The 24,024-nt window shown below is 42.0% G+C and overlaps 1 protein-coding gene across 1 annotated transcript; it reads right to left on the bottom strand.

The window, feature by feature from the left end:
* Positions 1 to 383: 383 nt before the first annotated feature.
* Positions 384 to 11,468, bottom strand: LOC117386060 (uncharacterized; the record flags this gene model as incomplete). Its single annotated transcript, XM_055228887.1, is given in 4 exon segments — positions 384 to 3,794; positions 3,796 to 5,753; positions 6,771 to 7,759; positions 11,419 to 11,468. Coding segments are annotated over 4 exon segments (6,408 nt in total), but the record flags the coding sequence as incomplete, so codon positions are not given.
* Positions 11,469 to 24,024: the final 12,556 nt, after the last annotated feature.

Consider the following 24,024-nt stretch of genomic DNA (forward strand, 5'->3'; position numbering starts at 1 on the left):
AGAGAAATGTGCAGGTGGACCAGTCAGTGGAACTTTGACAAAGCACCAACCATACAGTATGTGTGCACTCATCACTGTATGGCCACATTAAATACAAACATATATAAGAGTTAGATATACAATAAAAACACATCACCTGATTACAACACCTTAAAATTCATGATTAACAACGCGCATGATAAATACTATAAAAAACACATGGACAAGTCAACAACCATTTAAAACCCATTACAACAATCTCCATGATCCATAATTAAAACAAGTTCATGTAAAATAAATCTAAATACATGATTAAAGACGAAGCTACGCGCAAAAATGTGATGAGATGTCAATAAACAACAACAGTCCATTTTAAATAAACCAATTCAGAATAATATTATGGCCTATGTAGATCTAGCCTTAAAAGAAAATACTATCCCCTCATGGTCGCTGAAGTACGTTGGCACCACTACAGAATCTATGTCATACTCTGTAGATTTCACATATAAATGATCGATTAATGTCCCCTTCTCTGTAGTGGGAGATGTGACATATTGAACATAACCTTTTTCCATCATAAAATTGCAGAGATTTGAAGATTTCAATATGTCATCATTAAAATCTCCCGTCACTGCCACAGTGGCACAATGTGATTCAAGCCAATTCAATAATCTGTCCAAATTATACTTAAATAGAGACATGGGGTATGACGGTGGACGGTAAATAACAGAAACTATAATTTTATACTCTGCAAAGTAATTTACTAAACATTCTAAACTAAAATCTCGTACTGTGATTTCATAGTTAAGGTTTTCTTCACAGTAAATACCAACGCCACCGTGCCGTTGAAAAAGTAGACTAGTCAGTGCTGGATGGTTACTCTGCTGATAAGACAAACTACGGGGACGACTGTGGAAGTTAAAACCTTCAATGTGACTAGTTTGAAAAGATGAATTTACAGTTAACCATGTCTCTACCACAGCGATACAGTTAGGCTGCCAGTGCTGTGTGCATAAAGCCAAATCGGACACATGCCGTTCTAAACCATGAACATTCATATAAAAGAATGTCAGGACATGTGCCTCTTGAAGGTGCCAGGGCATACTCTCGACTATGAAGGGAGGCATGTTCTGAAGCGCCGGTCTAATGCCATCGTTACAATAAATGGCATCTTCATCAAAGTCCTGAATGACAAGACCCTCTAAACTCCTAACGCGACTAAGGGCCACATACGCCTGACCCGCCGTGAATACTTGTTTAAGGGACACCACTGCTTGATCTACAGTAACACCCTGTACTTTGTGAACTGTGCACGCCCACGCAAGTTTAAGAGGAAACTGACGACGCTTTTCTCCTCGTTTATTCGCCTGCTCCTCCTCTGGTTCTATGCGGGTAGAACCAGTCAGGTGAGCAGGGGTACGTGTTTGCCTCCTCCTCTGTGCGCCTACACGATCGTCGTCAAATTTAACATAGATTGCTAGAGGAGGCTGTTTTGTCTGTGGATTTTCAACTATATGTGTAATAATGCCACATACCCCGTTTACTAAACCGTCGGCTAAATCTACATTTTTACAGAGCATAACACGCGCATTTACACCCAAGATTAAAGACTCCTCCAAACTGGCCTGTTTGGATTTATGGAGATGGCCTTGTATCTCGATTAACTTCCCGGTCTTTTTGTCATAGCCAAAATCACGCGCACTGATTGTTACCTTTTCTGGACATACCCTATTCAATATCTTTAAATTGTAATTTGATACAAAGCTGTTTTTGGTGAAAATGTGTAACACGTCGGGATCTTCACCTGTTTCACAACGTTTTAATATATCTATGTCTCCATCAAGCAGTGGTGTCCCTCTAGAACGCACTCTAAGCCGGTTTAATAGCTCTGCAAAAGTGTTATCTTTTTGTCTGACTACAATTGTTAACTCTGCAATTTTGAATAAATCTGTAAATAAATTAACACCTATGTTTTCTTTGTACAGAGCTTGACCCATGACCGGTGATAATTGATAGAAATCCCCAACAGTGATTACAGACACATTTCCAAATGGAGAAAAGTCACCTGATTGTTTGATTTGACGCAATCGCCCGTGAATATAAGTAAATAACTTTTTATCTACCATGGATATTTCATCAATAATTACAATTTGTAAATCCATGTATTTAACGCGCAGTGTATTAATCTTTTCCTCCCCCAGCGGTGTGTAGGGGAGGGAAACATTAGTACCGATGCTAAATGTTGTGTGGATAGTAGCCGCCTGTAAATTATATGCTGCTATCCCTGTTGGAGCCGTTAATAAAACACTAACATTTTCCGGACTATGACAAATAGGAGCAAATAGACGCGACGCCTCGTATTGAATGGCTCTGATCAGGTGACTTTTCCCTGTGCCTGCTCCACCTGTGATAAAAACATGCAATGGCTCTGGGTTGTTACCAGCTACTTTTTCTAAACACCATTGCCGTATTTTGTAAAAAATGGACAGCTGTTGTTCATTCAGAGTTTTCACAAGTAAAAGACCCTCTTGACGACTCATCACATTTCTTTTCTCTATGTGACAAACTTGTTCGTTTCTTACAGCCAAGTCTGGAATAGCCTCTTGCTCCTGCTCAGAACCAACAGCCTGCAACATCTCTCTAAACTCCTCCCTCGACTCCAACCTCTCCACTTCCTGTTCTGGGCAGAGCAAGCCCCATGCATCCTCATGAATCTCTCCAGATTCCATCTGCTCATGAACCTCATCCAAGTCCTCAGCTGCAAGTTCGAATCGACGCCTATTTGAATCAACTATCGATTTAACCAATTGCACAGACCCGTCACTCAAACACACATCTCCAGTTTTATAGAAAAGTTCAAATGATTCAAATGGAGGCGGCTTAAGGTCGACATCAACGCGATACGGCATGAATAACTGAAGAATACTTTGATGAAATAACTCTGTGTTTTTAGTCTCAGAAAAACGTGCATATCTAACAACTGCAGGCTTGGTCCGTGTTCTTTTAGTAATCGCACCCAATCCGTTCTGTAAAAGAATTGGATTTTTACATTTGTCCGACGGCCCGAGCAAGCGATATTCGGATACGAATGTCGCGATGCACATGTCATTAAATGTGTTGTCATTTGGCCTACTTAAATAACGATCAATGGTGTTTGTCATCCAAATATCTTCCCCCATTTCATCATCTATTTCGCCAATTGGTTTGCTCATACGCACTATATTATTACCGGTCGGCACAAATGTAACTTTTCTTGAAAATTCTTTTAAGTGCATATTTGTCACGCGGTAGACAGCTTCCTGTGCCGAGACATCACGATTATGAAGATAAACACTGCCTAATTTTTTAAATGCCTCTTTTGCACTAACATTACCTTTGGAAGCCTCTTTTTGTGCATTACTTAACAATAAACCCATGTCTCTCTCTGCTTTAGAAATATATGAAATAATATAAACGACACAAGCCCACGCATCTACAACGTACTGGATGTCCATATTGGCGTTCCAGCAGGTTAATAATTTCTCGTTGTAGTTATTAATCCAGGCCTCACCCACGTCCCTCTTTAAAACTATGTGTGTGTGCCCATCTAAAACACTGTACACTTGTTCAAATGTGAACTGCGATAAACCCAAAGACGCAAACAACTCATCTGCACTAAGACACAGGTTAGTTTCATCAAGAATAGCATTCTTCAGCACGCTCATAATAAATTCAGCTTCCTCCTTCGTAACAAGAGGCTCTGCGTCAGGATCTTTTTGTTTGATAAACGTACGCGATGATACCGGACGTGGAAAATTAAAACGACAGACTTTGTTGTTTTTTTTTGCATGTTTTTGAGTGACGCTTAGAATGCTGCTGCACCGAAGTAACTTTTTCCAGTAAATCTGGATCAGAGGGTAGTTCACACGTAACATATTTATCAACAAACTCAACTACCTCCTCATCCGTATTTTCTCCAAGCTTTGGAGCATTTTCAATCCAAAATAAACAATGGACGTGGGGAGACCCGCGCTGTTGGAATTCTACCCGATAAAAATAATCTACTACTTTACCGATTGGCTGAGCGGGGGACAGAATAACTTTACGTAAAAATCGGTGCCAACGGGAGTCAAACATGCGAGCTGCGGTTACAGGGTGACGACGCAAAAGGTCACACCTCTCTGCCCAATCTAAATCTTCAACTCTCCGGGTACTACCTTCCTGCTTTAAGAGCGTTTTAAGGAGGCTTGGCCAGCGGAGATCTGCGGAACTGAACGAACAAAACCACGTTGGAATACCAAGCTGACGAATACACGCAAATAAATCTTTTTGTGCAGTCTGCCAGAAGGGCGGCGTACCTCTAATAGGCTGCATAAAACGATAACCATTGTCATACTGTAACAAATTTTCTAAAGTTCCTTCACCTGCAGCAGCATTAGTCTGACCAGAATGTCCCTTTCGCAACGCAATCGACACTTTTGATACGACCTGCTGGACTTCTAACATGTACAATGCCAAGAAAAGAAACTTAAAATTTTGTGCAAATCTACCATCCACATGCAGCAGTCTGTTAATGAAATATCTGCACATGGTCAAAGGAACAGGCCGAGGACTATGAAACGTATTACGACCTAATGGAAACTCCTTTGGAAAGCATTTAGCCTCATTGTCTTTATCGGACAACAAACTAACCGGACTGTTCCCCTCAGCTGGAGCCAAATTTAAAATACCCTCAAAATAGTGATCAAGAGCTTCCTGAGCAATATCAACCGGCATGAAAAATGTATCTTGATACATACAATGACGTTGCCCATCATGCAGAAGCTCATCATCCAAATCTTCCACCTGCTCCTGTTCTGCCCGTTTCTCTGTGTCCACATTAACATCTGCACCCGTATCCATAGCTGCTTCTTCCCTAACAAACTCATTTACCCACTCTTCATTAAAATCAATGTCTAAATAATACTGATTGTTTTGTTTGAGAAACGCAATGGCCCTCCTTACGCGCTCTGTATCTACATACTGATACTCATAATGTCCTTTATAAGTAAGTTTACGTTTAAGTTTTACTGGCAATAGACAACCATCCATGTTACTACGCGGCAATAGCTTCACTGACTCGGTAACTCTAGAAGGCACACATGTGACCGGACCATGGATCCCTCGCTGACCCCCCTTTGGCAAAGCTAAAACTTGCATGAAATTAATGTTAAGAGCAACTATGTGCTGTTCAATAGTGTTCAAGCAAGCGAGCTCAGGTGGAATATCGTCCAATTGCAAATTATTCTCTGAGCATTCAGACGGCATTTGACCTTTACACAGTTTAGAGTTGCATGTGTAGCAGATCCATAAACTACCTCTACAATCGGAGAGTGGGCACGGAGCTGGACAATCATTATCGCATGTATGTAAATAGGCCTCAGAGATACAGGTATTAGCAATATTGGCGCATTTCGGTTTAACCATAAAGTCATCCTTTCTACAAGGTAAGACCTGGTTTCTAAATAACAGTTTTAAACACACACAGCAAATGTACTCTGGACCATCTTGATCTTCGTTTAAAAATTGTTCCAAAATATAAGTGAAATTTTCCCGTTTTTGTTTCAATTGCTTTTGGTTGTTCCTGAATGCTGCCCGAGTTTTCTTTTTAAATTTTTCATTATTGCAATATTTTTGTTTGCCAAATGCTTTTACTTTTTGTTGATGTTGGGGATTTGCTTTGTACTTATGTTTACTGGCTGCCTTTACATTTTCTTTATGTTTTACATTAACTTTATATTTGTGGATGCTGGCAGCTTTTAGTTTATACCGATAATTTATATTAACTTTATATTTAGTGATACCAGCAGCTTTAAGTTTATTTTGGTGATTTAAATTAACTCTATATTTGTGAATGCTAGCAGCTTTAAGTTTATTTTGGTGATTTAAATTAACTCTATATTTGTGAATGCTAGCAGCTTTAAGTTTATTCTGATATTCTAAATCAACATTATATTTACTTTTATATGCTGATTTAAGATTTTCTCTAAACTCCATGCTGGTTCTGTATTTCTTCTTATTTGCTACATTAATTGCTGCCTTTTTTTTCTGTCTATAGAATTCATTCGTTCTATATGAAAGTTTACTTGCAGCCTTTTTCCCCTTTCTATACTCCAAATCACCTCTATATTTTTGTTTACCTCTTTTTTTGGAGGCATCTTTAAGATGTGTGTGATGTGTGATATAATGTGCCCTATGTTTTTCCTTCATTGTGTCACGATGTGTGTTGTAGCTGTTTTTTAATTGCTTTAGTTTTTTCTTTTGTACATACTTTGATAATTTAGGTTTAATATCAATTTGATTATCTAGATCAATTGGTGGTTTGAGAGCTACCTTTTTAGGCCTAATATTGTAGCCCTCCATTGAAAATTGATAGACTCGGCAGCATTCATAACAAGCATTAGCATCAGGCATTTTGACACAAATTACATTTTCGTAATGACAACTGTTAATATTCTCTAAATAGATGCCACCGTTTGACACAGGCTCGGTAGTACAACCGTATTTCAGCCAATGTCCGTTATAAAATGTAAATATGTCGACACCTAAATAATCTGCGGCTGCGTGGATTTCTACTTCTGTGGCCCATGTGCCAACTTTACGCATGTTCGAAACACTGATATATTGCTCCACAGAAAAGTGGCCATCGCGCAACAGGGTGTTGTATTTTGAGGGATTTTTTTCTAGCTGTTTCACAGTAGCAAGTCTAATTTTTCTATGGTATTTTTGTGTGCCACTAATGGCCTGTGAAACCGCCCGAAAGAAACAATTACCGTCCGCAACTATTTTGTCTTTTTCACATGGCACACCTAATGGCCCTACAGTTTTTGGATCTGCCACACCAAGCTTTTGAAACTCAGCTTTAATGTGTTTGCACAAATCCTTACAAACACTTTCATTTAGTGGATTAAAGGACAGGGCACTGTCTTGAACACTGGTAAAGAGCACATCTAAATCAACTTCCATGTCCTGGTTTGTGTTTTTGTCAGGGAGTACAGAAGAAGAAACTTCTGCGGCCTCTTGGCACTTTAAGCCCCTCACACTATCAGAAACAACTTCAATGTCCTGCTTTGGGTATTTGTCAGGGAGTACAGAAGAAACTTCTGCGGCCTCTTGGCACTTTAAGCCCCTCACACTATCAGCTGCAACAACGACATTAACACCAGTCAATTCAAACTCTTTGAAAGACTCCTCATCACCATAACACGCAGCCAATGTGCAAAAAAAACTATACAGCTCATCAATATGACTAAAATACATAACCACACTTTTACCATCAGGATCTACCAACCCTTCAGCACTCCGCGAGTGAGAGTCCACCACAGCATACCGCCCATTGTCTTTAATAACGGCACAAGCAGCACCACAGAGTGTCATAAGACATGTGTCGTACTGTGCCAACATCTGTTCTAAACCACCATCTAAGGTTACCCACGCGCCCGCTTCAATAAACTCATGTTCGACAACATTTGCAGCCCCATTAACTGGCTGACTGAAAGAAAAGCTAAACTGCTGCCCATCTATAACCGACTCACGTGGCAGGTCTGAAGCAATTAACAAGTCACGCCCATGAGTCAAGCCCCGATTCCGACGGTCTGTGTACAGTGCATCCCCAAGATTCAAAACCAAATCTAACTGCCTCTGATCCCATGAAAACACATTACACACCGAGTGCTTAGCTAAAGCTACCAAAGCTATCGCCATACACTGCACACCTGCATACTCGAACCTAAAATCACCCTGATGAAAACTACCCCTCACGACAGAAGGAACACCGACGGGTACAACATGTGCACAACAAGACTTATCTTTGTCAGAAGCTCTCTCCTCATGGACAGCTGGTGGAGGGCTGAGAAGAGAAGGCTGACTGGTCACAGAAGAAGAAGGGTGACAGGTCAGAAGAGGACAGGTCAGAGGCGGCAGCGGCGGGGTCACAGGAGGGCTGATGTCCATGGCCTTAAAGATGCAAAGAAAATATATTATTAAACTAATCTAATCAGGCTGTTGCTGTACACTTAATTTTTCTGCAATATAATACTAATACTACTACTATAATAATAATGTTAAAAATAAACTCACCTCGTCCATCAACATCTGGTCCCTGGAACTGGCAAGTGACGTTCCTGGAGTCACTTCCACATCTCCGGACTGCAAAAACATGTCTACATTAGCACATATTCTGTTTAAATGATAAATAATAAAAACAAAACACAAGAAGCAAAACAAACCTCGTCCTCCAGGAAAGTATCCAGGATGATGACGCTGGTAGGGGACGTTCCTGGTGTCACCTCCACCACAACTGCCTCCGCCTACAAAACAATATATAATTAAAAACATTACAGGCAACAATGTGTAGAAGACAATCAACATATTCAAAATGACACAAACCTGGTCCTCCAGGAAAGAATCCAGGATGGCCACGCTGGTAGGGGACGATCCTGGTGTCACCTCTACCACAACACCCTCCGCCTACAAAACCATATATAATTAAAAACAAGTACAGGCAACAATGTGTCAAAAACAATCAACATATTCAAAATGACACAAACCTGGTCCTCTTCCACTGCAGGCACGAAGCTGGATGGTGAGCCGGGTCTCACCTCCACAATCACAGGCGCTGCCCCCGCCTTCATAAAATGTAATATTAATATAAAAAAAAAAAAGCACAAATTCAACAAAACATGTCTGAAAATGTGTAACACTCACCTGCCGCTTGGGCTGGCGTTTCTTTGAGGAAGCAGCCTTGCGACGCCTCGCCCGAGACGTCTAAAACAAAAAAGGATACATAAGTTACTCAATCTCACACCAGGCAATTGTTAACTTTTAGCAATGAGAAAATAACATAAGACGCTTACCTTCTTTCCCGAAGGAAAGGTGGCCACGTCCTCCACAGAGCTGGTCAGGCCAAATGGAAACCTCGCATCCATCTCGACCAGCATAGCAGGGCTGAAGAGGACGGGCGACAGGGGGATGGAGAAGACGGTCTCCACCTTACAAAATAAATTTATAAAAATATATAAATCACAATACAACAATAATGTCAACGTCAATATTTAAAGACAGGAATGACATTTACTAACCTCCCGTTGAACCAGGCGCCCCTTGGGACCCACAGGGGAGGCTGAGTCCCTAGGCTGGTTCTGTAACGAAAATATACATTAAGAAACAGAATAAACCACTTGGGCTTGAAACTAAAAAAGTAACAATCTCTCACCTTTCTGCCTCGCACAACCTTAATAAACTCAGAAGGGGGTGGTTGTGGTCGTGGCACGGGCAGTGGTCCAGTCACAACCACTCTTGGCGAGACCCTTCTAGTGGATGTGCGAGGGCGGGGCGCCGCCACAGAGGAAGCGGGGGAAGAGACCTCTAGCTGCGTGTAGCAAGCCTGCCACAGCAGCTGAACAAGGATTCCCATTCCATGGCTATCACTCAGGTGGATCTGAAACAAAATTATAACGACATGTTACATAAAACCACTCACATGCAAAAAGGAATTTGGTAAAATGAGAGCATAGATTGTACTTACGCCATCCCTGCACCACAGCTCTCGTCGGTGTCGGGGAAAGTGGTCGGCTATCTGGACAAAGTTGACCTGAAAGCGGGCTGACACACGGTGGTACTCCTGGCGAAGGAGGGTCTGAATTTCCACGCTGCCAGCAAGGCGAGGTGGGAAATCCACGACACACACCTTAAGAAATAAATCACCATTTACCAACTACACAATACAATCATTATCAAAGAATTGCAGCTATTTTACATACCTTTGGCCAGCGGCCGCAGACATACCTGAGGAGTTGGCCAAACTCCTCTGCAGCCTCGTCAACCGTCCTGCTGGCCGTGAGGTTGTTGCACGGCGCCATGACACACACCAAAGCGGGCTCTGAAAAAAAGAATCATTCGTTCAACTTTCTCAATGACATTGTTCATGGTTCAACTATTTAATATTTACCAAAGATGATCTAATGGTCATTACTAAACTCACCTTTGGGTAGGTGCTTAGCCGTCATAGCCGCCAGCTGCATCCGAAGGTCACGGGCAGAACCTCCGGGAGTCGCACTGATGGCAAAGGACAGGCAGCCCTCTGGCATCGGCACGATGGCATCAACGACAGCACGAAGATGCGAGTTCCCGACAATCAGAACGAACTAGAAAAAAGAAGAAAATATTTAACAATCCTCAACTATTACTTAAGAATTTGTTTCATACTGAAACTCATAGACTTGCCTTCTTGTCGGAGGACAAGTCCGGCGGCAAGTCCAACTTGTGGCACTTCCCGGTGACGGTGGAAGTTGGCCACGGCTTCACCGAATGGCGAGAACCAGTACCAAGGCCTAAAAAAGAACCAAGTTTAAAAAAAACCTCAGCATTTACAAAACTAGACAGACATGAAGGTTGTAAAAACATACTGAAATACACTTACGGGTAAAGGTCTCGGCACCGGTGGAAAAAGGCGGAAGGTGAACCGCTATCGGGAAAGCAGGCTTTCCCTCAAGCTGCTCCTCCCTCCTCCTCTTCGCAGCAAGGGAGCGCTTCCATCCCTTGTCCTTAGGCATCTGTAAATAACAAAGTTATAATTGTTACAATTAAAATAAGTAAATGTAATATTTTAAGACTCAAACCTAGCCCTAAACCAATACATTGGAAAGTAAAAGGTATAAACTAAATATTTCTAATATATGCATCTAACTGAAATGATGTCAGGGCCCCGATTTTGCACTTGTGCTGCATAATCTACTGACCTTGTTATAGTATTTACTGGAAAATCGCCTGCCTCGAGCAGCTTTAAGATTAACCTTAGCAAGTAGGATCACACCCTGACCAGCAGTTACCAAACCACAACACAAATGAGCTACAAAACCAAATCGTATATGCATGAAGCTTAATGATATTTACAGGTACAGTTATGGACAAGACCAAGACCAGGACTAAAAATAAGGTTCACTGCTTTCTGATTGGTTAACACATATCAAAACCTGGACTAGATCAGGACAACACCACGACAAGACCAAAACAGTTCAAAGCCAAGTATTCACCATGATAAATGAGCATAAACTGTATAAGACACACTCACAATTGCATTAAGACCAGACTAGGACCAGACCAGGACTGGGCCAGGACTAGACCAAACTAGGACTGGACCAGGCTAGGTCTAAACCCGTTTTAATCCAAGACTAGACCAGGACAAGACTAGGACCACACCAGGACCACACCCAGACACATTTAAAGCAAAGTTATGACCATTATGAATGAGCATAAGTCGCATTACACACACTTCACAATCACAGTACAACCAGGACTGGGCCAGACCCAGACCAGGCCTAAACCAGAACACAAGTGAACAATTCTATCTGGTATGAGACACTTCAAACCACACATATTCACAAAACAGACAGTCACTGCAACTACATAGCAACGGCATAGCAACCAAGATTCCCGCTCTTGGAATGAGTGATATCACTGGCTGTTTGTAGGTTCACTGCTTTCTGATTGGTTAACACATATCAAACTCTGGACTAGATCAGGACAACACCACGACAAGACCAAAACAGTTTAAAGCCAAGTATTCACCATGATAAATGAGCATAAACTGTATAAGACACACTCACAATTGCATTAAGACCAGACTAGGACCAGACCGGGACTAAACCAGGACTAAACTAGCTCTAAACCAGCTCTGGACCAGGACTAGACCAAACTAGGACTGGACCAGGCTAGGTCTAAACCCGTTTTAATCCAAGACTAGACCAGGATAAGACTAGCACCACACCAGGACCACACCCAGACACATTTAAAGCAAAGTTATGACCATTATGAATGAGCATAAGTCGCATTACACACACTTTCACAATCACAGTACAACCAAAACTGGACCAGGACTGAAACAGGACTAAACCAGGATCAGACTCATTTAAAGCAAACTTACAGCTTATGAATGAGGATAAGTTTTATAACACACTTACAATCACATAACAACCAGGACCAGACCAGGACCGGGCCTAAACCGTTCTTACACAGGGCCATATCAGGACTAGACCCGGACTAGGCTATACTGGACCTGACTGGACCGGGACTAGACCAGAACACAAGTGAAAAATTCTATCTCTTCTGAGACACTTCAAACTGAACACATTCACAAAACATAGGAACCAAGATTCCCGCTCTTGGAATGAGTGATATCACTGGCTGTTTGTAGGTTCACTGCTTTCTGATTGGTTAACACATATCAAACTCTGGACTAGATCAGGACAACACCACGACAAGACCAAAACAGTTTAAAGCCAAGTATTCACCATAATCAATGAGCATAAACTGTGTAAGACTAGACCAGAACACAAGTGAAAAGTTCTATCTCTTCTGAGACACATCAAACCGCACCCATTCACAAAGCAGACTATCACTACAACAGCTTAGCAATCGCATAGAAACCAAGATTCCCGCTCTTGAAATGAGTGATATTATTGGCTGTTTCTAGGCTCACTGCTTTCTGATTGGTTAAAACAAACAAACAAACACACACGCGCACACACAGGACCAGAACCAGGACTAGACTGGGTATAAACCAGGAATAGACAAAGACCAAAACTTAAACCAACAAACGTCATAGTGACTCAACATTATATGTGAAAAGCATTATTTTAAAATCACAGGTCTATGCAAATGAGTTTATTAAATTTTTCCCCAAAATCCCATGCATACACAAATGGTTACAACAACAGTTAGCTAAATTAAAATAAAAGCTAGTCTAGAATATAACAATGACAAAACGGTGAGTAGACCAGAATTCAGGTCCAGAACCATCTCAAAACAGACTAAACCAGACTTTAACCCGGGACACTGGACCTGTACACATAATACTGGACCTGACCGGACCTGGACTAGACCAGAACATAAGTGAAAAATTGTCTCTTCTGAGACACTTCAAAGAGCACGCATTCACAAAACAGACACTGCAACAGCATAGGAACCAAGACTCCCGCTCTTGGAATGAGTGATATCACTGGCTGTTTGTAGGTTCACTGCTTTCTGATTGGTCAACACAGAGCACACTAGACCAGGACCAGGACTAGACCAGGTCTAAACCAGGACTAGGCTAGATCTAACCCAGGTCAGACCAGACCAGAACTAGACAAGAACACAAGTGAAAAATTCTATCTGTTCTGAGACACTTCAAACCACACATATTCACAACACAGACTGCAACTGCATAGGAACCAAGATTCCCGCTGTTGGAATGAGTGATATCATTGGCTGTTTCTAGACTCACTGCTTTCTGATTGGTTAACGCACGCACACACCCCCCCCCCTCCCCCCACACACACACACAAAGACCAGACCAAGGACTAAACTTTAGCACTTTAGCACTAAAAGTATAGTCCGTAGAAACACATACAGCCTCACGTTACAAGACTGTGACTAAACAAGAATATTAGCAGTTTAACGCACACATACACAGCCCATATAAACCATTAGGCACACAGCACATGGGGAAACGCCCTAAATAAAACGTTACCTTAGCTTTTACAAAATAGACAGTGAATATTAGCACATTAGCACGCACACATACACAGCCCATATAAAACATTAGACCAGGACTAAACCAGAACACAAGTGAACAATTCTAACTGGTATGAGACACTTCAAATCAGTAAGGATCAGTAACAACAAAACAGAGCAAGAACAGACTTAATACAACTTTTACAACGACAATAGGTCTAAAACTGGCCTGAACATGATCAAAACTTGGACTAGATCAGGACTACACCACAAGAACAAAACCGTTTAAAGCAAAGTATTCATGAGGACAAGACACATACAATTGCAGTAAGACTGCAGTAAGACCACAAAACTTAAACCAACAAACATCATAATGACTCAACATCAATTGTGAAAAGCATCATTTTAAAATCACAGATTATCTGTGCAAACGAGTTCATTACATTTACATTACATACAAGTCCCCAAAATCCAATACGCAATACACAAATGGTTACACAAAAGCTATACCTTGTTATAGTATTTACTGGAAAATCGCCTGCCTCGAGCAGCTTTAAGATTAACCTTAGCAAGTAGGATCACACCCTGACCAGCAGTTACCAAACCACAACACAAATGAGCTACAAAACCAAATCGTATATGCATGAAGCTTAATGATATTTACAGGTACAGTTATGGACAAGACCAAGACCAGGACTAAAATTAACACCAGAATGGAGCAAGAATAGATTAAATAAACACTTTTATGATCAAAATAAGTCTAAAACTGGTCTTAACTAAATCAGTACTACACGATGACAAGACCAGAACCATTTAAAGCTAAATAAATACCATAATGACTCGGTATGGTTTATATAAGAAACACTTATAATCAGACCAGGACCAGACCAGAACCAGACCTAATTAAAGTAAAGTTATAACCATAATGACTCAACATCATGACTCAACACTGTTACAATCACAGCAGGTCTAAATGAGGACAGTAGTATTAGACTAGGACTAAACCATGATTGGACCGGGCTAGGTCTAAAACCAGGACCGGACCAGAACTAGACCAGGCTTAAACCAGGACTAGACCAGGACTAGGTCTAAACCCATTCTAAATCAGAACCGGACCGGACCTTGACTAGGCCTGGACTGGACCAGCACTAAACCAGGACCAGACACATTGAAAGCAAAGTTATAACCAATATGAGTGAGCATAAGTCGTATAACACACACTGAACAATAACAGTACAACCAGGACTGGACCAAAATCCAATACATACACATATGGTTACTACAAGAGTTTAGTAAAATAAAACAAAACCTAGTCTACAATATAACAGTGACAAAACAGTGAGTGAACCAGGATTCAGGTCCAAAACCATCTCAAAACAGACTAAACCAGACTAGGTCCAAACCCTTTCTAGTAGAGGACCGGACCAAGACTAGACCAAGACTAGACCAGGACTGGGCCAGGACTAAACTAGCTCTAAACCAGCTCTGGACCAGGACTAGACCAAACTAGGACTGGACCAGGCTAGGTCTAAACCCGTTTTAATCCAAGACTAGACCAGGACAAGACTAGGACCACACCAGGACCACACCCAGACACATTTAAAGCAAAGTTATGACCATTATGAATGAGCATAAGTCGCATTACACACAGTTAACAATCACAGTACAACCAGGACTGGGCCAGGCCTAGACCGGGCCTAGACCAGACCCAGACCAGGCCTAAACCAGAACACAAGTGAACAATTCTATCTGGTATGAGACACTTCAAACCACACACATTCACAAAACAGTCACTGCAACTACATAGCAATGACATAGCAACCAAGATTCCCGCTCTTGGAATGAGTGATTTCATTGGCTGTTTCTAGGCTCACTGCTTTCTGATTGGTTAACACATATCAAAACCTGGACTAGATCAGGACAACACCACAATAAGACCAAAACAGTGTATCCATTTAAAGCACACTTACGGCCATAATGCATGAAGATAAATTTCATAACACACTTGCACTCACAGAAGAACCAGGACCGGATTAGGACCGGACCAGGACTAGATAAAACTTGGATTGGACCAGTCTAGGTCTAAACCCATTCTAATCCAGGACTGGACCAGGATCGGACCATACCAAGACTAGGACTGGACCAGACTAGGTCTAAACCTGTTCTAATCCAGGACAAGACTAAGACACATTTAAAGCAAAGTTATGACCATTATGTATGAGCATAAGTCGTATAACACACATTTAACAATCACAGTACAACCAGGACTGGGCCGGGCCTAGACCAGACCCAGACCAGGACTAAACCAGAACACAAGTGAACAATTCTATCTGGTATGAGACACTTCAAACCACACACATTCACAAAACAGACAGTCACTGCAACTACATAGCAACGGCATAGCAACCAAGATTCCCGCTCTTGAAATGAGTGATATAATTGGCTGTTTCTAGACTCACTGCTTTCTGATTGGTTAACGCGCGCGCACGCACACACACAAAGAACAGACCAAGGACTAAACTTTAGCACTAAAACTATAGTCCGTAGAAACACATACAGCCTCACGTTACAAGACTGTGACTAAACAAGAATATTAGCAGTTTAACGCACACATACACAGCCCATATAAAACATTAGCCACACAGCACATGGGGAAACGCCCTAAATAAAACGTTAGTTTAGCTTTTACAAAATAGACGGTGAATATTAGCACATTAGCACGCACACATACACAGCCCATATAAAACATTAGACCAGGACTAAACCAGAACACAAGTGAACAATTCTAACTGGTATGAGACACTTCAAACCACACACATTCACAAAACAGACACTGCACTGCTTTCTGATTGGTTAACACATATCAAAACCTGGACTAGATCAGGACAACACCACGATAAGACCAAAACAGTTCAAAGCCAAGTATTCACCATGATAATTGAGCATAAACTATATAATACACACTCACAATTGCATTGCAAAAGCCAAAACCATTTAAAGCAAAGTATTCATGAGGACAAGACACACTTACCATTGCAGTAAGACCACATCAGGACCACATCAGGACCAGACCAGGATCAGACCCATTTAAAGCTCACTCAACTAGGACTAAACCAGGACTAGACCAAGACTAAAACTTAAACCAACAAACATCATAATGACTCAACATCAATTGTGAAAAGCATCATTTTAAAATCACAGATCATCTGTGCAAACGAGTTCATTACATTTACATTACATACAAGTCCCCAAAATCCAATATGCAATACACAAATTGTTACAACAAGAGTTGACTAAAATAAAACAAAAGCTAGTCTAGAATATAACAGTGACAAAATAGTGAGTAGACCAGGACTCAGGTCCAAAGCCATCTCAAAACAGACTAAACCAGACTTTAACCTGAGACACTGGACCTGCACACATAATACCGGGCCTGATCAAAACCAGGACTAAACCAAATCATAGCAGAACTGAAAGTGGTTCCTAACAAACAGCGCAGTTTTGTCCTAAACTGCAAGTTTACAGTCACGTCCGTGCATAAGGAACTCTCCTGAGGCCCTGACAAGTGCCCCTGACACGTGCTACGGGATCCAGCTACGATGAGCTACCTACTAGGCCCAACAAACACTTTAACGCAATAAAGTTATATCTGCATAAGTACAAATCAGCCACAAGTTACAAGATCAAGACTAAAGAATAATATTACTACTTTTAAGCACACAAAAACCTATATATAGGCCAGTATTTGATAGGACAACAGCACCATGCAGCTGGGATTAGCGGGCCTAGGCCTCCCTTGGTACTAGGCCTCACTAGCACTTCAGCACTAAAAGTATAGTCCGTAGAAACACATACAACTGCACGTTACAAGACCGTGACTAAACAAGAATATTAGCACATTAGCACGCACACATACACAGCCCATATAAACTATTAGCCACACAGCACATGGGGAAACGCCCTAAATAAAACGTTAGCTTAGCTTTTACACAATAGACGGTGAATATTAGCACATTAGCACGCACACATACACAGCCCATATAAAACATTAGCCACACAACACATGGGGACACGCCCAAGAAAAAAAGTTAGCTTAGCTTTTACACAACACGGTGAATTTTCACTACAGCTACATTCAACTAACAAAGCAGCTTTATTTAACACACATTTGAAGTAACCAGCAGTATAAAGTAAATAAAAGTCAGATTTCTTACCTTTATCCTAAGTTCTGCGGTCCGGGATTGAGAACAAAGATGGTTTGATGTCCTCAGTCAAAAGGTTTGGCAAAAACACGGATTCACAGGACAAAATCACGGACAAAAGACACACGACGAAAAACAGTAATCCGGTGATCCGATGATCGCAAAATCGACGTAAAGTCAGCAAAAACACAGCGAAAGGGCAGTCAAGTGCAGCTCAAACTTTGGAAGAATGAGAGGCACAAAGGGGCAGGGCGACTCTGCACCTGTATTTAACACTTCTGCAGCGTCATCAGTGGTGCGAACTCTCAGCCAATCAGAAGCCAGGGAAAGTGAGACTTCTTTTCTCTGATGTGTCTCTCAGCCAATCAGGACTGAATATTTTGATTCAAAAGTCTTCAGTCTGACCAACTCTTACAAAATGGCTGAATGTTTTTTTTCAAAAATTCTCCAGCCTTTTGTTTGACCAAACCTTGCAAAATGGCTGAATGTTTTGTTTAGTTTTTTTCAAAACTTCTCCAGTCTTTTGTTTCACCAATCCATATTATGGCAAAATAGCATCTAATAAACATATCATAATATCTATCTATGTAGAATTGTATTTATTCTCTTCAAAATAAAATTGAATGAAATGAACTGATTAGTTACACATATCATTGAGGGATTTAAATGCTCACTACATAACCCCACACTCTTTAAACAGATTATATAGTGCACTCCTTCACAGAGTGATTCGGACACACAGCTCATTACAGTCAGGTCATGTGACTGTTTGGGTGAAAAAAGTATAAAGGCGAAACTCTGCTAAAACTTGATCTCTGTCATAAATAATGATCAGATTTGACTGGCACACAAATAGTTATGGATTAATATCATACAAACTGGACCTCACGCAAATGGATTGGATTATTCATTTTTTTAAATCTGAGATGTGGAAATTGTTGCTATTTTAAACCAAAATGGTTTATTTAAGACTGTTTTAATCATAATCAGGATCAACAGTGTTATACAACAGCACTTCCTTCTGCTTCATTCAGTTGTATTGTAGCTCTGTTGTTTTTCCAACTCTCGCAGTGCATTGTGGTCTATATTGACCAGTGTAGTGACCACTGATGCCCGGTACTTTTCAAAGTGTATTGTGGGAAATTTTGAGTGCCCTACTTTTTCATCTACTGGACATTAGGACACGAAAAATGACGTGATCCCTAAATAGTGTCCTAATTAGGGAATAGTGTGGATGTTTGGACAGAGTCTTGGAAATATGGCACAATGACTCTTCATGTCACCCTGATCAAAAAAGTCAATCAGACCCATGTCATATTTTTCACTGGGTTGCAATGGCGATGCGTAAAAGAGCCCATGTTATCCTAATGGGAAAATTTCCAAATTTTCGTACATTTCAAAATCTTATAACGACTTATTCGCTTCATTGAGGAATGTGAAATTTGGCACAATGATTCTTCTGGTTGTCCCCGTCAAAAAAGTCCGGGGGCCAAGTTTGTATTTTGCACGGTGTTTCCATGGCGATGCCTGGAAAATCCCATGTTTTTGCATTTTGTGCATCAGCACTTCCAATGTGTTTTGACTTGTTTGGTGACAAGTGCAGCCCAAAGCCGCAATATAAAAGGGACAAGTGGCGCGTCAGCGCCACCCACAGGGAGTGCGGGGCCGGCCTAGTGCGAAGCACGGCCCGCGAGGGCCGTTCGATGCCGCTTGCGGCTTTAATTATTTTTATTATTAGGCCCGAGCCCCTACAGGGCGTAGGGCCTATTGCTTCCGCAACGATGAGTGCGAAGCACTCATCGTTGCAGACTGTCTTCACGAAGTTGCGCGCGAAGCGCGCAACTTCGTGGCAGCACCGCGACCTTGCACAGACTCCTGTGTCCTAGCAACCCATGCCGTAGGCATGGGACATACATATTTGTTCTTGCTAGCATGTCAGCGTCAACATTGAGTCAATGGGCGAAGCCCATTGACTCAATGTTGACGCTGACGCAGCGCGAAGCGCTCATGTCCCCAAACACACTCCTGGCATCGAGCCCTATCCAAGCCCCCATGCCTGCGGCATGGGCCATACTTGTTACTGCTAAAATGAATGGAAGTCAATGGGAGGTCAATGGTGGACCCCGACGCCATGGCGAATGACGAGCGCGTTAGCGCTCGTCATTCGCCATTGACCCCACGGTGACGTGGGGAAAGTCGAGAGCTTTCAAAAAACGTATAATATGTGTTTATAATGTTATCGGATATATTGTTTTTGCTAAAAATATTATTATTAGGCCCGAGCCCCTACAGGGCGTAGGGCCTATTGCTTCCGCAACGATGAGTGCGAAGCACTCATCGTTGCAGACTGTCTTCACGAAGTTGCGCGCGAAGCGCGCAACTTCGTGGCAGCACCGCGACCTTGCACAGACTCCTGTGTCCTAGCAACCCATGCCGTAGGCATGGGACATGCATTTTTGTTCTTGCTAGCATGTCAGGCTTCGCCCATTGACTCATTGTTGACGCTGACGCAGCGCGAAGCGCTCATGTCTCCAAACACACTCCTGGCATCGAGCCCTATCCAAGCCCCCATGCCGCAGGCATGGGCCATCTTTATTACTGCTAAAATGAATGGAAGTCAATGGGAGGTCAATGGCGGACCCCGACGTCATGGCGAATGACGAGCGCGTTAGCGCTCGTCATTCGCCATTGACCCCACGGTGACGTGGGGAAAGTCGAGAGCTTTCAAAAAACGTATAATATGTCATTGTAATGTTATCGGATATATTGTTTTTGCTAAAAATATTATTATTTTTTTTTTTTTTTATTTCTTCTTCCTTCTGCTCTTTGAGCACTAATTTGACCCCCTAAATATATTCAAAAACTCACCAAATTTTGCCCATCATTCAGGTCTGGCGAAAAATTTATTTTTTTATGTGGTGCATCATTGGGCATAAAAAAATGGCGCGACAGCGCCCCCTGCAAAAGTCAAATTTTTGACGTCAATGGGAGACGTCGACGTCAACTTTTTCATACAGCCACGAAATTCGGTACACGCATTCTTCAAGTGATGCCAAACAAAAAATATTATTATGGCCACGCCCTCTGACACACCGGAAGTCGGCCATCTTGGATTGAAAATTCCAAAATGCTGAGTCAGCGTTTTCGCTGACGTCGCATTTTCGTCAACTCCTCTGAAGGCGCTTCACCTGCAGGGCTGAAATTCACTGTACATCATCTAGACAAGTGGGGCATCAAAAGTTATCCAATTTATGATGATCCCTATTCACGGTTTCCGTGCGGCGAAGCCGCAAAATTCCATCGGAATTTTTGCAATTTTCAAATTTCAAAATTTGCTCCCGTTTGCGCAATGCAAAGTCCGATTTGGCTCAAATTCGAATCAGTTGTAAAACTTTTGGGCCTAAAGCTACTCATTATGACAGAAACTAAATTGGCGCGATAGCGCCCCCTACAGAACATCTAATAAATTTGTATGGAAGGCCGAAAATGTAGTTTTCCCAAATGTTACCAAATTTGACACAAAATTCCATTGGGTCATCCCAATCAATAAAGTCAATCAGACCTATGTCATCTTTTGCACCGTGTTGCCATAGGCGATGCGCCAAACTGCCAATGTTATCCTAATGGGAAACCTCCCAATTTTTCCCATTCATGGGAAAAATATTAGTTTCATGGAATAATGTGAAATTTGGCACCATGACTCTTCATGTCATCCTGATCAAAAAAGTCAATCAGACCCAAGTCATATTTTTCACTGGGTTGCCATGGCGATGCGCGAAAGCGCCCATGTTAATCCTAATGGGAAAATTTCCAAAGTTTCATACATTTCAAAGTCTTATAACGACTTATTCACTTCATTGAGGAATGTGAAATTTGGCACAGTGATTCTTCAGGTCGTCCCCGTCAAAAAAGTCCAAGGGGCCAAGTTTGTATTTTGCACGGTGTTGCCATGGCGATGCCTGGAAAACCCATGTTTTTGCATTTTGTGCATCAGCACTTCGAATGTGTTTTGACTTGTTTGGTGACAAGTGCAGCCCAAAGCCGCAATAAAAAAGGGACAAGTGGCGCGTTAGCGCCACCCACAGGGAGTGCCGGGTCGGCCGAGTGCGAAGCACGGCCCGCGAGGGCCGTTCGATGCCGCTTGCGGCTTTAATTTTTATTTTTATTCTTCTTCTTCTGCTCTTTGAGCAGTAATTTGACCCCCTGAACATATCCGAAAACTCACCAAATTTTGCCCAAAATTCAGGTCTGCTGAAAAATTTATTTTTTTATGTGGTGCATCATTGGGCATAAAAAAATGGCGCGACAGCGCCCCCTGCAAAAGTCAAAATACATTGCGTCAATGGGAGACGTCCCGACGTCAAGTTTGCCGTAGAGCCACGAAATTCGGTACACGCATTATTCAAGTGATGCCAAAAAAAAAAGATTATTATGGCCACGCCCCCTGACGCACCGGAAGTCGGCCATCTTGGATTGAAAATTCCAAAATGCAAAGTCAGCGTTTTCGCTGACGTCGCATTTTCGACAACTCCTCTGAAGGCGCTTCACCTACAGGGCTGAAATTCACTGTACATCATCTAGACAAGTGGGGCATCAAAAGTTATCCAATTTATGATGATCCCTTCTACGGTTTCCGTGCGGCGAAGCCGCAAATTTCCATCGGAATTTTTGCAATTTTCAAAAGTCAAAATTTGCTCCCGTTTGCGCATGCAAAGTCTGATTTGGCTCAAATTCGAATCAGTTGTAAAACTTTTGGGCCTAAAGCTACTCATTATGATAGAAACTAAATTGGCGCGATAGCGCCCCCTACAGAACATCTAATACATTTGTATGGAAGGCCTGAAAATTTAGTTTTCCCAAATGTTACCAAATTTGACACAAAATTCCATTGGGTCATCCCAATCAATAAAGTCAATCAGACCTATGTCGTCTTTTGCACCGTGTTGCCATGGCGATGCGCCAAACTGCCAATGTTATCCTAATGGGAAACCTCCCAATTTTTCCCATTCATGGGAAAAATATTAGTTTCATGGAATAATGTGAAATTTGGCACCATGACTCTTCATGTCATCCTGATTAAAAAAGTCAATCAGACCCATGTCATATTTTTCACTGGGTTGCCATGGCGATGCGCGAGAAGCGCCCATGTTATCCTAATGGGAAAATTTCCAAATTTTCGTACATTTCAAAGTCTTATAACGACTTATTACCGTCAACGACGGACATAAAATTTGGCACAGTGATTCTTCAGGTCGTCCCCGACAAAAAAGTCCAGGGGGCCAAGTTTGTATTTTGCACGGTGTTGCCATGGCGATGCCTGGAAAAACCCAATGTTTAGCCATTTTGTGCATCAGCACTTCCAGTGTGTTTTGACTTGTTTGGTGACAAGTGCAGCCCAAAGCCGCAATAAAAAAGGGACAAGTGGCGCGTCAGCGCCACCCACAAGGAGTGCGGGGCCGGCCTAGTGCGAAGCACGGCCCGCGAGGGCCGTTCGATGCCGCTTGCGGCTTTAATTATTATTATTATTTTTTTTTTTCTTCTTTCTTCTGCACTTTGAGCAGGAATTTGACCCCCTGAACATATTCAAAAACTCACCAAATTTTGCCCAAAATTCAGGTCTGCCGAAAAATTTATTTTTTTATATGGTGCATCATTGGGCATAAAAAAATGGCGCGACAGCGCCCCCTGCAAAAGTCAAAATACATTGCGTCAATGGGAGACGTCCCGACGTCAACTTTGGCGTAGAGCCACGAAATTCGGTACACGCATTCTTCAAGTGATGCCAAAAAAAAAAGATTATTATAGCCACGCCCTCGGATGCACCGGAAGTCGGCCATCTTGGATTGAAAATTACAAAATGCCGAGTCAGCGTTTTCGCTGACCTCGCATTTTCGTCAACTCCTCTGAAGGCGCTTCATCTGCAAGGCTGAAATTCACTGTACATCATCTAGACAAGTGGGGCATCAAAAGTTATCCAATTCATGATGATCCCTACTACGGTTTCCGTGCGGCGAAGCCGCAAAATTCCATCAGAATTTTTGCAAATTTCAAAAGTCTAAATTTGCTCCCGTTTGCGCATGCAAAGTCCGATTTGGCTCAAATTCGAATCAGTTGTAAAACTTTCGGGCTTAAAGCTACTCATTATGGTAGAAACTAAATTGGCGCGATAGCGCCCCCTACAGAACACCTAATAAATTTGTATGGAGGACCGAAAATTTAGTTTTCCCAAATGTTACCAAATTTGACACAAAATTCCATTGGGTCATCCCAATCAATAAAGTCAATCAGACCTATGTCGTCTTTTGCACCGTGTTGCCATGGCGATGCGCCA

This window comes from Periophthalmus magnuspinnatus, chromosome 18, assembly GCF_009829125.3.
Source record: "Periophthalmus magnuspinnatus isolate fPerMag1 chromosome 18, fPerMag1.2.pri, whole genome shotgun sequence".
NCBI lineage: Eukaryota > Metazoa > Chordata > Actinopteri > Gobiiformes > Gobiidae > Periophthalmus > Periophthalmus magnuspinnatus.